The sequence below is a fragment of the Cydia pomonella genome, chromosome 11 (genome assembly GCF_033807575.1).
Source record: "Cydia pomonella isolate Wapato2018A chromosome 11, ilCydPomo1, whole genome shotgun sequence".
NCBI classification, from domain to species: domain Eukaryota; kingdom Metazoa; phylum Arthropoda; class Insecta; order Lepidoptera; family Tortricidae; genus Cydia; species Cydia pomonella.
In genome coordinates this window covers 2234102-2248421 of record NC_084713.1, presented here as the reverse complement: position 1 = coordinate 2248421, position 14320 = coordinate 2234102, and the positions used below count along the sequence as shown (strand labels likewise).

Below are 14320 nucleotides of genomic sequence, written 5' to 3'. Positions count from 1 at the left end.
GACGGTCCGCCTTACGTCCATTAAGGCCGCAGCTATAAGGCTATAAGTGACAGCGAGTAAGAGATATACTGACCGGACCAAGGACGCGGTCCCGTACGCCCGTGTGCTATAGCTTTTAGTTACGGAACCCTAGGGTACTACTCTTTAGCATGAGGATAATGCTGGGGAACTTATTTATGATATGGCAATCTGTGGCGGATGCTGGCTGGCAACACTGTCAAATGTCACTGTCAGTGTCAAATTAATCGAGCAAAAAGCAAGAAATACGCCGAGTACCGGCGATTTGATTTAATTAACTAATTATTTGCATCGCGTGCGGACATTTGCGGAGGAAGAAGTCATCGAATTGTCGGTGAGTATTTTGTCCAGACCATATATTACAAAGCAGCATTGACGCGTTAGTGCGTTAACAATATTTACGTATTTTTATTTTATTGTTTTATTTGCAGTGTTCAGTGAATCATCAACAATGGGAAAATTAGCTATAATTTTCCTGGCTTTCGCCGCAACTTGCGCAGCTGACTTCGTTAGGTAAGTGATGCTTTCTTTCCTAACAACATACATGTAAACATGTATGACTTGCAGTATTCGTGGTTTTGGCAACCTTTGTATTTACGTTGTTTGTAAGCAAGACCAGGTAATTATGTAGGTAGGTATTGTATACTGTCAATGAATTTTTATTTAAGTAATTTAAACCTAATTTACTACAATACTCTAGCAGTTTAGATTACTTAACATTATTTTATTTATGTTTTACTTGAGCCACTTATATACTTTATTTGTTCATGTTCAATGAAGCTCTTTTCACATCTTTACTGACATGAAACAAACTAGCAATGGTTTTGAAAATTACCTTAAAACCTTAAATTAATTTTACGGTTTAACTCATGCTGGTTCTTACACAAATTTAACTGTAAAATTGATTAAATGTTAGTATGAATCACAGCCGTATACCAACATTAACAGAACCGGAAGTAGAAATATTCTTTATGTTGCTAACAAAAAGTGTCTAAAATGGTGCGGTGCAGTCCATTGTGCTTTCACTCCTAGATATAACTTCTAAATTGTGATTTGTCCGGCCATATTTACTAGGGTTTCTAGCTTGGCAAACAAAAACAATATAATTTTATTGTTAAGTAGACTCTTGTGGACTTTATAAACATGCTACAGATCGTGTCATTCATGACAATGTGTGCCTTGAAAAAAAAATGAAAATCTTTACTGGTAACGATTGTTACATGTCGGTTTTACATAGTCTATATCAGTGGTGGGTAAACTTTCTTCATGAGGGGCCAGAAAGCTTAAGAAATTTTAGAGGAGAGCTAGAATTGGAGCAAAACTGTATTTTGATTTGCGATTATCGTGGGCCCATGCCATATACTAATTATTTCATAGGACCAGCGGCGGGCCTGATAAAAGCCTTTTGCGGGCCGGAGCTGGCCCTCGGGCCGTAGTTTGCCCGCCACTGGTCTATATGTTGTGCATATACCTGTTATTTTAATCCATATTTCATAAATGAAATTAATTATTAGAGTTATCAATCTATCAATTCTTGACTCCTATTGTCATGTTATTAAAGGTTAGATTTGACAAATCTGTTCATCAATTTGGATAATACAAACTATACAAGCATCAGTTGTATTTGCGAGGGGATTAAACATAAATTAACTAATTGAGGCTTGTAAAGTTTTACAAGCAAAGCTTAAAGAAGGGGGGGAAATATTTTGTGTGTTAGATACTATCTGGATACTATGCAAACTCAAAATAGCTCCTAGGGGTTTGTTTTGAATAATGAAAACAACAAAAATCATAAATTGTGTTGGGTGAGAATTGAACTCTAAGCTTAATAGCATCCTTCGCAGACGTTTCTGCTTGTTAAAAATTAACAAAAATCATGTTTTGATTTACAGATAGGAACTTCATATTTAAGTAACAATGTTCACAATTCTAATTGCCCCTTATTTTATTACTGCATTAGGTTTGGAAATTAGATTCAACTCTTTTAATTTTCATAAATAATTTATTTAAACAATGTATGTATGTATGTATGTATGTATATACTTTATTATACATAGAAATAAAAACACGAAAAACACAGTTACAGAGTAAATTAAATACATCAAAGGTGAACTTATCCCTGTGTGGGATCTCTTCCAGTTAACCTTTGAGGAAATGAGTAAAACAGAAGTAACGGTGAATGGATGACAAACACAAACAAAAGTGTACAATCACTGAAATTAATGAAATGTACGTTTTGAATACACATTGATACAAATATACATAGATAGAAAAATAACCATAAAATAAAAAATAAATAAATATTCAATATATAATATAAATAGATATGAATTCGAACCAGAAAAGTAAAGGTTTTTTTTTTTTATACCACGACGGTGGCAAGCAAGCATACGGCCCGCCTGATGGTAAGCAGTCACCGCAGCCTATGGACGCCTGCAACTCCAGAGGTGTTACATGCGCGTTGCCGACCCTTTAAAAATCTGTACACTCCTCTTTTGAAGAACCTCGTACTGTAGACCCTCGGGAAAACCTCGGCAGGTAGCTCATTCCACAACCGGAGCGTGCGCGGGAGGAAGTTCCTCTTAAACCGGGTAGAAGTACTCAATGGAACTAGGAAGTCGTAACCAAACTATCGGAAAGCCACAATTTTTTAAGCTTCTCCTTGAGTGATGCTACAGATTGGGATTGCCTCACGGACACCGGAATCTCGTTCCATAACTTAACGGCATGGACAGTAAAGGATGTGATTGAACTTATGCCTTAACTTTAATGCTGTTTAATTTTTTGTAGAAAAAAATTATGATTATATATTTCCTTAATTAAAACCTTTATTAGCCAATTGATACAGCATATTTCCTTATTTGATTGGTAATTGTGTTCTCCTGTAGCAAAAAAAAAATTAATTGATAAGCATCTATATGTAGTAATAAGCCTAGTAGCATTTTACAACCATAATATATTTTTGATACTTCTGAAATTTCTTGCAAAATAATATTTCTACAGGAATAGTCAGAGAACCTATAATTTGTAGAATCATATTTACCAAAGTCCATATTGTAATGCTCTGATGACCTAATAGAATAGCATTCTTATTTTACTATGTTTAGTATGAATCATCATTGCCTTATTGTTGATATTTGTGTGGCTTAGACATAAGCAATATATCGAAGTTTATTTTAAACAGAAGAATATAGATGTTGCGAATGCAACTTATTATTATATAAAAATGTTCCCAATACTGTAGCTAAACGCAACTGTCGGGCTCGGGTAGTATTCGGAGCCTTTTCAAAAGCACTAATAGGAGCGCTCCACATATTTTGTATCGCGGCCATTTAGAAGCACCTAAATTTAAACCACCTTTTGTACTGATCAAATATTGCAAAATCACTCTCATCATCATCTTCCATTCTACCAATAACCAACCACTTTCTACATTTAGCCGTTTTGGCAACTAAACCCTTGTAACCAGTACTCTGACTAATCCTGAACTAAATCCTGACCTGCACAGCGGCCCCATACATACTATGACTAATTTTGACATTAATTATTTATACATATATGCATCTTACTCTTACATTGCTGCCTGCAACACGTCAGATTTTTTAAAGTATCAATGCCATGCTATGGCAATTCAAGGCCAAAGTAATTCACCTACATAAACTGCCAATATGCAATTTCTTGGCAGTAAGATAATGATTTATCTGCAAATGTTTAATAAATAAACGAGTTATGTAAGCATAGAGATATGAGAAACCATTTAATTACTCGTAAGCCTGTCCAATGCTCTATGCAAGTGTGTTTTCTGATATTGTATGTTATATTATTTTTATAATTTTTGCCCGACTGCGTCAGAAGTAGGGTAATGTTTTTCGAGCGTATGTCCATTTCTTTGGCATGCCCTAAAGCCCAAACAGCTGGACGGTTTTTGACGTATATAATTATAAGACTTAAAAGAGGTCATGCGTTAGAACTATGGTCACTGTCACATAGGCTATATACATTTTGAAAATGGCGACCGTTAATGAAAAATACGGGGGATGGCGGGGAGGAAGGGGGGGGGGGGTATTGTCATAGCAATATGGGTATCAAATGAAAGCTATTGAAAATACCGCTTTATAAATGTATGTATCATATGAAACATATTGTTTGTTTAGTATTGGTTTGGAAACATATTGTGTATTAGTTTGTTATTTTTAAGTAGTCGGGGTTTTTTGTTTTTAAATTTCGGCTTCTTTTTGTTTTATTTTTTCTTTGTTCATATTGTGTCCATGTGTATTGTAGAGTACCGCTGCACCGCGTAGAGACGGCTCGCGGTCAGCTGGCGGCGGTCGGCACAGAGCTCAACATGCTCCGCCTGCGGCGCCCCGCCGGGCCCTCGCCCGAGCCCCTGTCCAACTACCTTGATGTAAGTGTGACTTAACCAAAAGGTTTAAGGGAAATACGGGATCAATTTCGATAGCAGTTTAGATTTCCACTGGTTATAAATAATGCCTATTGATGGACCGTATAATTAAAGAGGCTTTGCCAATCTTAATTAACAGCTTTAAACTATTTACCAGACTTTACCTATTGAGTAACGAAATAATCAAACTATGAATACGAGAATTTTGTTATATTGTCTGTCAAATGTTTAGGAAAGAAAACCTTATATAGCTTACGGGGTTTAATTTCAGTTTTCAAAACTCGAGCATTTGCAAGCGCAGCAATGATGAGTGAAATTTAAAATCCAATCGCAACGACGTTAGGTATATATGACAGCCAGATTGCCATTGCCAGATAGTTTACAAATTGAGGTAGGTCAGTTGTAATATCTACAACAAACAAATTAATAAAACAGGACCCATCTGTTCCAGTGTTATTTATAATTAACATGTTTTTCAGCATATTAATGTTTGCAATTACTTCAAACGTGCTGTTTACACACTACTCATTGTATCAATATCGAACGACCGATAGAGATAACCCTCTCTAGTTTAAATAGTTTGGTTATTTAGTTATTCTTGAATCTTATTGGCTGCGAATTAAGGTGTGAATTGGCGTGTACAGATTGAAATGTCTGAACTAAACGGACTTAGCCGATAACCTCTTGCTTCTGACTTGTCTGAGTTATTTAAATACGAGAGAGTTTGGGCGTTGAACTGCGGCAACGAATTGTTTGACCTTCGTGCAAGTGTCAACGTTTCTGGCAATTACAGAAACTTTATGGTTACAAGCAAGTCTTTGTGTAGCAATGAAACTTTATGGTTACAAGCAAGTCTTTGTGTAGCAATTGTACTTGTTGTAGCAATTTGATAATTGTACCTTAGACAGGAAAATCTCTCTGGACAGATGGCTTTGCGACTCCTCTTCATAATAATAACCGCGGGGCATCGGCAGAGGGACTATAATTTGCTAACCAAAAAACTCGATGATCTACTCAAATCAAATGCATTGTTAAATTAAAAACTCTTTTTTTGACCAAAATGTTAACTTTTTATGACACTATACAATTTACCACATTATATTAACGACAACAAAACAACGAATACTTCTGGAAATTTTGTACTTATGAACTAAAAAAATCCTTTTAACAGAATTAAAACACGTCGAGTTCGTGTTTAATACAGCGTATTTTTTTTATACTACGTCGGTCGCAAACAAGCACACGGCGCGCCTGATAGTAAGCCGTCTCCGTAGCTTATGGACGCCTGCAATTCCAGAGGTCTTACACTAACACTCCACACCCTCGTTGAGCTCTGGCAACCTTACTCACCGGCAGGAACACAACACTGAGTAGGGTCTAGTGTTATTTGGCTGCGGTTTTCTGTAAGATGGAGGTACTCGCCCAGTTGGGTTCTGTTCTAGGTTTACTGTACTTATATATTATATTTTTGTATTGTCTGTCTAGGCTCAATACTACGGCCCGATCTCTATTGGAACCCCGCCGCAGACTTTCCGAGTGGTATTCGACACCGGTTCCTCCAACTTGTGGGTGCCATCTAAGAAATGCCACTACACCAATATAGCTTGCCGTGAGTAGACTTTATGTGTGTACTATTAAGGTCTAATTTTGCTTGGTAAACTGTGTAAGGTTATCAGGATGGTAAGGTCGAACTCGAAACTCGCGGTGATCTCGGAGCGGGAGGTTGGACTGAAGACGAACCAACTAACAAGCGAAAGGGAAGGACATAAGACCGGTATAGTGAAGGGAAAGACGCCTCTGCGAGCAAGACTGCATATATAGCGATGTCCCGCTCGTACACCAGAGCAGCGTCCAAAGTGAAGGCCACCTTAAGAATCCGCGAAGTAGGAATCAAGCACATCATCACCATCATCTTAGCCTTCTGACGCCCACTGCTGAGGATAGGCCGTCTTCGTGTACGCCACTTATCCCGGTCCTTGGCTAGTTTCATCCAAAAGTGCCACGCGATCTTCCGAATGTCGTCCACCCAACCAAGCCAGGCGCTTCATTCATCCGAAAGCATCCACCAATCCGTTAATATTTTGGTTTATCTACCATCACTCTGCCTGCCAACATGTCCCGCCCAGTTCCATTTAAACTTAGTTATGACGTCACTCAACTAAGTTAAAGCCCATTTATTTTGGAATGACTCATGAAAACAATGATCACAATAAAAATCAATACAACCAACATGTGTCGCGCGTGTAACTCCATATCGACAGATAAGCAACACACGTTAACTATAAACTACATTCTTCGCTAATAGATAACATTACGCATATTTTTGAAATGATGGACAACTTGTGTCGTAAATGAGTGATGTATGACGTGTATGTCTGTCATAAATAATAAAATAATAAATTATTGCTACTACTGGGTAATTAAACATATTCATAAATATTTTTAAAACGTGTCAGTTGATTATCATATTCTTATTATAAGTAAGTACAAAAGAATACGCCGAATATTTGGGTCATGCGCACATTTTTAAACAAAATATGTTATTCCTGTAAACAATATTTAACAGATAAGTGGGTGGATCGATTATTTCGTGATTTTCTTGTTGGTATTCTGTCCTGTCAGCCAGAGGTCAATTTACTACATAGTAGCATGACCTGTAATTTAGTATTAAGCTAGATATAAGACAATTTGTGTACCCTGACAGGGTGTCATGGAAGCATCCTATATGACTATAACATCCCATGTACATGACTTTACAAATAAACATCTTGTCTTAGTACACTTTGTTAGAAGAAACGTTGTACCAAGTTCTTCTACCTTATTTAGTGTAGATAGACAGAGATTATAACTACCCCAATGTTAACTAACATGCTTAATTTAAATACCTTAAAACCAGAGTAGTAAATAAAAGGGGAACATGTGAAAAGAAAAAATGATTTAGGTGAATCATGTGATGATTTTTATCACATTATTGTTCTTAGAAACGGAGTGCCCCTTTACGCAGCTAAGAGTTCAACCTGAAAATTATTTACAGCCCCTAACTTAGTATATGTCCACGGGAGAGACGTGAACCTAATGGCTGTGCATGAATTTTAATAGGGAGTATTACTGCAATGTTCCGCCGCCATAGTGCAGCATTAGCACCTTTTCTTAAACCATAGAGTAACTTATCATACTATGCCTTAAACTGTTTTTTGACAAGTTTTCACAGATAATAAAATATGACATTGATGCTTCAAGGCGGTTTGTTTACAAAGGGCCTGCCGGGAAACGCGAAAATCGAAATTTAGTTATCTGCCCCTTCATCGCTCTAATATGCAAGGGAGATAGCGATTTTCGAACGAAATTTCGATTTTCTTTTTTCGCGGTAGACACTCAGATTGTGATGGATTGTGGTAGTGGCGCCCCCTACGCAGAGTTTCGCGTAATACTCCCTATGGTTGCAGTGTTGCACAATAAATACGACAGCAGCAAGTCATCTTCGTACGTGGCCAACGGCAAGGAGTTCGCCATCCACTACGGCTCGGGCTCGCTCTCCGGGTTCCTTTCCACTGACACCGTCTCTGTTAGTATACTGTTTTTTATATACTGTTATCCGCATTCAATTAATTATAGCTTTTGACTCTTAACTCGAGACCCTATTAAGTAGATACGTTGTTATGTCCATAACATTAACATTTGAACCCCATTTAAAAAAAAATCCTAACCAGAATCATTACAAGTATTGAACATCAAGGAAGTTTGAACTCATGAACTTGCGTGTTTTGTGTCGATTTTAGAATATTGATACTGTAAGGCTCTGCGGACTATCATGGAATGCATGTACGAAACTTCGTTGCCTGAAAAAAAAGAGATTTACTTTTTTAACAGTTTTTAATGTTTACGTAGGTCGGTGGCGTGACTGTGAAGTCTCAGACATTCGCGGAGGCTCTGTCCGAGCCCGGTCTCGCGTTCGTCGCCGCTAAGTTCGACGGTATTCTCGGCATGGCTTTCGACACGTGAGTACAATAGTGAACCCTATGTTACAGTCATAAGGTCTCATTTTCGTTAGCTACAGCCATTCGTCACACTCAAGTTCGGTGATATCCTCGGTATGGCTAGGCGAGAATAGTATAAATAATGAACGCTATTCTGTCGGCGAACTCGCAAGCTCATCCGTAGTACTTAACTGGCAATTGCCTTTTCTCCTCTTCGGCAATATTGTACTGTAATACCCCGTTCAAACTTGGCCGCTAGGAGTAGGACAGTGAGCAGGGCAATGTTGCGTAAAGCCACAGATCCATCGACATGTCGGGCGACATTGCGCGCCTTAGAGACTATACATCTCTATTGTATTGTATTAATTATTTATTTTAAGATTATTATAATGTAATGTTTACCCAGGTATGTATAGACCCAGGCTGTTGTATTTATAAATGTTGTTATGTATTTTTCATGTCACTATATGATGTTACTATAAATGTTGTATTGATTTGGAAATAGCCCTTGAGGCCTACTTGCAGAATAAATTTTTGAATCTTGAATTTGAATTTTGAATCTTACATGTAGAGCGAAGTCTGGCAACGTCGCGGCACTTCACCCGACGTCGCTGGCGACACGTGTCGAGGGATAATTGGCCCCAGTCTGTGGCTTAAATAGAGTGACATGACGAGTGTGACGTTTACAGTATGACCGTGCTCATTGCCCTGCCGTCAGCTGTCTACTGTAAACGAGGCATAAGTTGACTTAACAATTTTATTTCTGTGTGGCTTGAATGGTGTTTGATTGCAGCATCTCCGTGGACCACGTGCCGCCAGTGTTCGACAATATGGTCGCTCAGAAACTCGTCGCGCCTGTCTTCTCCTTCTATCTGAACAGGTACGGTCAAATTGTACATCGTCTATGTTAAATTACAATATAATTTTGTATATAAAAACTCGCAGTAAAGTAATTTGGGGTGAAAGAGACTTGCCCATAAGCTATTTCGTGTTCTTGGCGGAATATCTGCAATGATTGAGGAAATTCCAGTAGAAATTCCAGTGGTTCAGTAGTTGCCAAATGGCGGAAAATATTCGCAGGGCCGACCTTAAATGAAACGGGGAAAGGCACGGAGAAAGAAGAAGAAAAAGAGTTATTTGTCCAATTTAATTAATTTCTTGGTGTCCAAATAATCCATAATAATATAGATTTCTTCATTCGACTGAGTCTACCATCCCATAATAAAAGATATTAGGTAAGGTTTTTAGTCACTAATGTCCCTATGCTAGATGATTACATGATGTACAGCTAAGCTTGTTTCAAAACTGCCAAATTAAATCAACAGGGACCCATCAGCGAAAGTCGGTGGCGAGATGATCCTCGGCGGCTCCGACCCGAACCACTACCGCGGCAACATGACCTACTTGCCCGTCGACAAGGCCGCCTACTGGCAGTTCCATGTCGAGGGCATCTCCATTGCCGGACACAAGTTCTGTGAGAACGTGAGTGTACACGTAGAGAGACGAACCACTACCGCGGCAACATGACCTACTTGCCCGTCGACAAGGCCGCCTACTGGCAGTTCCATGTCGAGGGCATCTCCATTGCCGGACACAAGTTCTGTGAGAACGTGAGTGTACACGTAGAGAGACGAACCACTACCGCGGCAACATGACCTACTTGCCCGTCGACAAGGCCGCCTACTGGCAGTTCCATGTCGAGGGCATCTCCATTGCCGGACACAAGTTCTGTGAGAACGTAAGTGTACACGTAGAGAGACGAACCACTACCGCGGCAACATGACCTACGTGCCCGTCGACAAGGCCGCCTACTGGCAGTTCCATGTCGATGGCATGGCCATTTCCCGACACAAGTTCTGTGAGAACGTGAGTGTATACGTAGACAGGGACTAACCACTACTGCGGCAACATGACCTACGTGCCCGTCGACAAGGCTGCCTACTGGTAGTTCCATGTCGACGGCATCGCCATTGCCGGACACAAGTTCTGTGAGAACGTGAGTGTACACGTAGACAGAGACGAACCACAACCGCGGCGACATGACGCGGCACTACGCCCCCGTAATGTCATTCGCCTCTTGGCCAATTTCAACACGTATCCCATAGTAACTTAAGTATTCTTGCTACAGGGTTGCGAAGCGATCGCCGACACTGGCACTTCCCTCATCGGCGGTCCCACCGCGGAGATAGAAACCCTGAACAAGGCGCTCGGCGCCACTCCTCTCGTATCTGGACAGTATGTATATATATTTGTTGGTTAAAACTTAAGTGTTTATATTCTAATTGACTGTTTAAAATTGCTATACCATCCATCGAAATAAATACATACTAAATTACCTTGTGAACCCACTTCATATATTTACCTAAAGGTGTTGTTTCGAAAGGTACGTGTTCGACTGCTCGCTCATCCCCAAGTTGCCGCGCGTGACCTTCACCATCAACGGCGTGCAGTTCCCGCTTGACGGACAGGACTATGTTCTGCGAGTAAGTACTCTAGATATCCCTTGTAAATACAAGTCATTTCAACTGCTCTCCGGATTTTTTTAATTCAAGTGGCTTCACAATCATATGCCTATGGGAAGAGCTGTACCCTTCAATTTACGCCCTATCACCCTACACAACCCAAATGCTCTACAGCTCTTACCATAGAAAATAAATATGTCATCATCTTAGCCTCCAGTCGCCCATAGGCCTCTCTTCGTGTACCCACTAACCGTGGTCCTGAGCTAGTCTCATCTAGAAGTGTCCCGCGAGTTTTCGACTGTCATCCACCCAACGAGCTAACAGACGCCAGGCGATAACTAATAGTATTTTACAGTACATATGGGGCTATTTTATAGCACTAGTGCGAGAAGTAGCATATTACGTTACTGTGTCGAACATTTAAAGGGCCATATGTACTGTAAAACGTTGTACGATACATGTGCGAATAGGTAATTCGCAACTCGTGTCGATTTAAAACACTCCCTTCGGTCGTGTTTTAATTTATCGCCACTCGTTTCGAATTTCCTATTTTTCGCACTTGTATCGTAATGTACTATTATGCAACAGTTGTATAAGAAGGGGCAAAAAAGGCGAGTGGCGTGAGTTACAATGTGAGCCGGAGCCGAAGGCGTAGGCAAACATTGTAAAGGAATACGCCACGAGAATTTTTTGACCTACTTATACAACGTTGCATACAATATTTTTCCTACGAGTCAACAAAAATAAGTTAAATAAGTTTTAAACTAAGTGCATTGCTGCCAACTTGCAAAATATTCATTTGGTTGCATAGTAAAAATAATTACTTCATAAGTCAGAAACACGCATGTGACACCCGTAATATAGCAACACCCATAGACTACGAAGACCGCTTAGCGTTGCTTGTTAGTCTCCGTAGGCTACGGTGGCCAAAATTGAGAAAAAACTGTCCAAAAAATTAATTTAGCAAGTAGCAAGTACCAGGGCCTCATGAGTTACGAGGAGGTGTCGCCGACCGGCCGGCCGCGGCCCGGGGCGGGCCGGGCGCGTAACAAGGTACGCTCGCGCGTCTTGGCTATATACTTTTGCTGTAATTTGTTTACCTAAATTAAGATTTATTTTTGTTGACTCGTAGGAAAAATATTGTATGCAGCGTTGTATAAGTAGGTCAAAAAATTCTCGTGGCGTAAGGAATACCTTTACAATGTTCGCCTACGCCTTCGGCTCCGGCTCACATTGTAACTCATGCCACTCGCCTTTTTTGACCCTTCTTATACAACTGTTGCATAAAATACTAATTCGTTTTGGTTTTGTTAGGTTGGTAGCCATTAATCGCAGTAACGTTATAGCGTATAAAAGCACAAGAGCTTTTATGAGGAATAGACAATATAGACTTTTCTTGAAATCTTTTATGTATGTTCTTATATTCGTGTTAATGAATGCATAAATGACAGATAACAGTAGAGGAGTAGGAAAATATGTTACGCTCCGACTCCCTTCGGCTCCGGCTCACATTGTAACTCACGCCACTCGCCTTTTTTGACCGTTCTTATACAACTGTTGCATAAAATACTAATATATAAGAACAGAATAAATAATAGCACTACCGTACAGAAATGATCAAATGACACTTCCTACAAAACCGAAGTATGACAGCGATTCAGGGACGAATCATGTTGTCCCTTTCTAATGTATGGCACTATCCCTTTCGGCTATTTGCGGTTGTCAAAATTCAAGTCATTATCTTAGCCAGTTAGTTTTGCCAACCCTAATAATTTCTCGGAGCAATGCTGAGCCGAACGGAGCCGAGAATGACCGAATGGAGGAGTGTCGCCCCACTGATATAAGTAAGAGATGTGTGCACCAAAACCTAAGGTGACAGATGGAAAATTTGTAAGTAAATCTCTATCTTTTGTTGTGGGGGTCCATGGGCGAAGGTAACCTTCAAGCGATCCATCTGTTTGTTTATTTCCCATATCATAAAAAAATCGTATTACTTTTTCTATATAGTTAAACACAACAACCCGTACCATGTTACTCAATATTCACTCGTCCTACAGGTATCCCAGTTCGGCAAAACAGTCTGCCTCTCCGGCTTCATGGGCCTCGACGTGCCGCCACCGGCCGGCCCCATCTGGATCCTCGGCGACGTGTTTATCGGCCGCTACTACACGGAGTTCGACGTCGCCAACCGACGTATCGGGTTCGCGCCCGCTGTCTAAGCGACAGTGTATTGAGGTGACGATGGTGAACAAAATGTGTAGGAAATCTTTTAACCTTTTCGATGCCAACGACGGATATATCCGTAGATACAGCTCCAAAGATGGATTTATCCGTGACAGACCACAAATTAACATAGACCTACGTAACATACGCATAAAGTTCAATTTCAGTGTTGACACTTCCGTGACGTGGCGTCTAAGCTTTTGTGTTTGACGGGGCGTCGAAAAGTTAATAAGGGCATTGTAATTGACATTTTAATGACATTGTGGTCACCATTGTTGTCTTATGGTCACATAATATGTATGTAGACCACAATTATAAATTATAACTCACCTTAGTATATGTTCGCCTCGTTAGATGTTTCTCAGTAACTAAATGAGAATTTGAATTTCGTTCAATTAGAGAATATAAACAGAACTAAAGTTATATTAACTTAGCCTTTAGTGAATCGGTTACTTACGATTATGCATATTTACTTAATAATAGTGGTTGATAAATATTATCTGTATGTCCTTTTTGAAATTAAACTATAAAAATAAATATCGATCAGTTGTGATAGCCAACAGTGACTAATGAAATTACTACAAGTGCTTAATTAAAAGCTTAAGAATTTCATATTAAACTAACTAAGTTAGAGTAGGTAGGATAGGTACAGTCGCCATCAGATATATCAACGCGGCCGAGGTGCCCAAAAAAATCTTAGCACGCACTCTAGCGCCTTGACAATAGAGGCGTGTTCCGATATTTGTGAGTATAGGGCCGCTCCCTTATATCTGATGGCGATTGTACACTGATTCAATTTATGTGCTTAGCTGGTGCCAAACAATTTTTGAGGCATTTCTGGTTAGAATCGTTTTTAAGATATTATTTTTGTTTTTAATATCTGTAATATGTAGCCCATTATTACGGACTGACTCGCTCCAACCAAATATAAACGAACCATGACAATACATTAGGTCAGTTTCAACTTTTACTTTATCTACGAAATAAATATTTTTGGTTATTTAAAATTGATCTTTTATTTATTCAAATCATTATAAACTACACCACAAAACCATGATCATGAATTTAGCTACGCCGAGGCAGTGGCTGGCTCGAGCCGAGTCGGGCCAGCTCGAGCCACACTCGGGCCAACTCGAGCGGACTCGGGCCAGACTCGAGCCAGGCCACGGCGCTCACATCGCATTCACAGCTAAGCTTACACTAGTAATGTCTACGAGGTATCTACAGCGTGCGATATC

General features: G+C 39.8%; 1 protein-coding gene across 1 annotated transcript; it reads left to right on the top strand.

The window, feature by feature from the left end:
- Positions 1 to 204: 204 nt before the first annotated feature.
- Positions 205 to 14089, top strand: LOC133522623 (lysosomal aspartic protease). The gene is made up of 11 exons (XM_061857996.1): positions 205 to 352; positions 450 to 531; positions 4300 to 4423; positions 5906 to 6029; positions 7867 to 7985; positions 8309 to 8418; positions 9191 to 9277; positions 9723 to 9879; positions 10526 to 10632; positions 10781 to 10880; positions 12917 to 14089. Exons 2-11 carry the CDS (start codon positions 470 to 472, stop codon positions 13076 to 13078), a joined length of 1152 nt encoding a protein of 383 aa, XP_061713980.1. The 5' UTR covers positions 205 to 352; positions 450 to 469; the 3' UTR covers positions 13079 to 14089.
- Positions 14090 to 14320: the final 231 nt, after the last annotated feature.